Source organism: Amblyomma americanum, chromosome 6, assembly GCF_052857255.1.
Source record: "Amblyomma americanum isolate KBUSLIRL-KWMA chromosome 6, ASM5285725v1, whole genome shotgun sequence".
Classification (NCBI taxonomy): domain Eukaryota; kingdom Metazoa; phylum Arthropoda; class Arachnida; order Ixodida; family Ixodidae; genus Amblyomma; species Amblyomma americanum.
In genome coordinates, this window is record NC_135502.1 from 29,536,737 (window position 1) to 29,539,580 (window position 2,844).

General features: G+C 49.8%; 1 protein-coding gene across 1 annotated transcript; it reads right to left on the minus strand.

The window, feature by feature from the left end:
* Positions 1 to 684: 684 nt before the first annotated feature.
* On the minus strand, positions 685 to 2,140 carry LOC144136536 (uncharacterized). Its single transcript, XM_077668923.1, has 2 exons — positions 2,004 to 2,140; positions 685 to 1,051 (listed from the first exon to the last, which is right to left on the minus strand). Exons 1-2 carry the CDS (start codon positions 2,013 to 2,015, stop codon positions 755 to 757), a joined length of 309 nt encoding a protein of 102 aa, XP_077525049.1. The 5' UTR covers positions 2,016 to 2,140; the 3' UTR covers positions 685 to 754.
* Between the last annotated feature and the right edge of the window lie 704 nt (positions 2,141 to 2,844).

Here is a 2,844-nt window from a genome sequence, read left to right on the forward strand (position 1 = left end):
CAAGACAACAGGTAGCAATATCAACGCGAGAAGCTGTGGATGTGAATGCATGCGAAAGTTCTTAATACTGCTCTTATTTGTGGTGATCGTTGACTGCAATAGTTACTGAAATCGTAGCTCACATCTGTCAAGAAAGCTTTTCCCTGATTTTTAAAAGAAAGGTCTCCTAATGTTCCCTGGCGCACTTCTTTTTACTTTTCTCTCATTGATCGTGTCTTCTTTCTCGATGGTTTACAGCAGATGCATGGACGGTGCTTCTATTGAACCCGTTTTTGAACTCATGTTGTGTAAATGTGGTTTTCCTCTGAAGAGTTGTTCCCATGATCTTGTCCATTTAAACTTTAGCAAAAAGTGACCCTATCTTGCGGATATAAGTTATTACACGGCTACTTCGCGATTTCATCTATTTTCAATGAACTGCCTTAATGGGCGAGTGTTCCCTGCAGCACTGTATACTGATGCTGTTTCGAGTTCTTTCTTTAGCCAAGCTTTAATTAGCTGACACATTTTTTAATGTTCTTGGAGAACAGTAGTTCCTGGTTAATTTCGCTTTGTACGCCGTTCTCTGCCACCAGATGTCATTACCAGCTCAGCGATCTTGTGCATCAATGCTCTGAGCAGTGACTGTCACACCACATTTCGGGGTGTAGTATTAAACCAGGGCACAGAATGCAGGAATTTGTTTTCTAAAAATTTATTTACACCCAAAAACAATCGCTCTCTCTCGCTCGCTCGATTTCTTTTGCACTGTTGTTTACCACCATCCGTGACCTCCATAGCCTCCGTAGCCGCCATAGCCACCGCCGTAACCACCGTAACCACCGTATCCGCCGTAGCCTCCATGGCCGTAGCCTCCGTATCCACCGTAGCCTCCGTGGCCTCCGTAGCCACCGTATCCGCCATAGCCTCCGTGTCCGTAGCCTCCGTAGCCGCCACCATAGCCTCCGTAGCCGCCGCCATATCCACCGTAGCCGCCGCCATATCCACCGTAGCCGCCGAGGAAGCCGGCGCTAACAGCGGCGAGGACTGTTGCTACAAGGGCGATGAGGAACTGGAAGGGGCGGGGAGGAGAGAAAACGAGTCACTCAGCACCGCGTGGTCCAATATCCACCAGAGGACAGGTATGCTGCATATAAACTTACGGTAACCGCAGGAATGACATATGCATAAGCCATCATTACCGCGAAAGCAATGTAGAGTTAGGGAAGTTATCTCTATCATATAAAGTTGCACCTCAGCGCAGTTGAACTTTATCTCCCCAGCACTACGTACAGATCGACTTCTTTATCTTATCACTAGCTTTGAACACAATTGGTTTGCTTACTGGGTATCAGTGGCATGCAACCGATATTAAATAGTGCACTGTTGATTGAAGTGAAAGAGTTAGGGTAGTATTTTGGACAACAATTTTTTGTTGACTATCCAGTGTCTGAGGAGAGCCGTGCTGATGCATTTGTAGTTTTCACTGGCCAACTAATTGCCAACATTTGCGACTGAATTCGAAATACATAAGAGCTCCTGGTGCGATGGCTTTTCTTGTCTTGAGGCAGAAACAGCGCGTAGCTTTCGAAGAAGAATTCTCTTTAGCCCTACACTGAATCAGTTAGCGCCAAACTATCCGAATTATTTCAGATGTGTCCACAAGTCCCGCTCCTTACTCTCGACAGCAGGCTTCATGGAATGCCTTCTGAAAGTAATACAAATGCTACACGGGTTCCCGCTTGCCTTACCTAGGATTTCTGGCTTCTCCGTTTGTTCGGCTTATCGAATTACCCGATTCCACGTCTTTATCGAATATACTCGATACCCAATCTTCCTAGCTATCTTCCTCAGCTCGGTTAGAGCTGGTAGTAGCACCACCCTGCCCACTACCCTTAAACTCACAGACCAGGAGATTAAGTCGATAGTCCTTCAAGGTAGAGAGCGCGTACTACGCCATGCGTAAACGGTACGCAACACGATGCGTTATCCGGCTGCGTGAAGTCGTCCCGCTGGGCACTCACCATGGTCTTCATGGCTGTGCTGGTTGGCTCCTGGGGAAGTCCGTGCAGGAAGATGCTAGGAAGCTCTGAGGCTGCTGACTGTGCGATGCCGTTCGAGGAGCGGTCGCGCGTTTTTATACCCGTCGCCGACGACCGACCACGAGCCCCTTTGGGGTGTGGGAAGTTAGGGGGGGGGGGGGGGGGGGAGTTGGCGGGACCGGTGCCTCCCCCGCCCCGGAGCTCGAGGCGAGGAGCTCGGCTTTAATTGGGACAACACGTGCCTTGTGCTACCGCTGCTACTGTAGCAGCGGACATTTTCTTCAGAAGCCGAAAGGGAAAGAGGGGGGGGGGGGGGGGGGGCAACGTTGCCGCAGTGGCCGCTGCAGTTGACCCGCTGGTGAGGAGGCGGATGCCGATTCTGTTTTATTCCTTGGCGTTTTCTCTTGTATGCTCGCGCAGTCGCCGCTCTCGCTTTCGGCCTGCCTGCACGAAAGGGCGTTTCTTTGGCCCTCTCCAGACCAGCGCCACATTTCCGTCTCGCCTTTCGCCCCAACTTCGAGCACGCGTTTGTCTTTGCTTTTCGGACACGCATATCCGCCCTTGCGTTTCTCTGCTTTCTTGCTCGCGCATTTTAATTTTTCCGCACCACGTTTGTTACACGTCGCTTTCCCTGCGTGGAAGTAGCTCAGGATCATCGCGCTATCCGCAACGACAGAAAGGTGTCAGAAGTTATCTTGTGAACATATAATCAACGAGAATGGAAGCATGCAGAGCTTTTATGGTATTCGAAAAAAATGCGTTCTTATTTAACTCGCTATTGTGCAATATCGTGGCACCAATCTTTATGCGACCGTTCAATAGG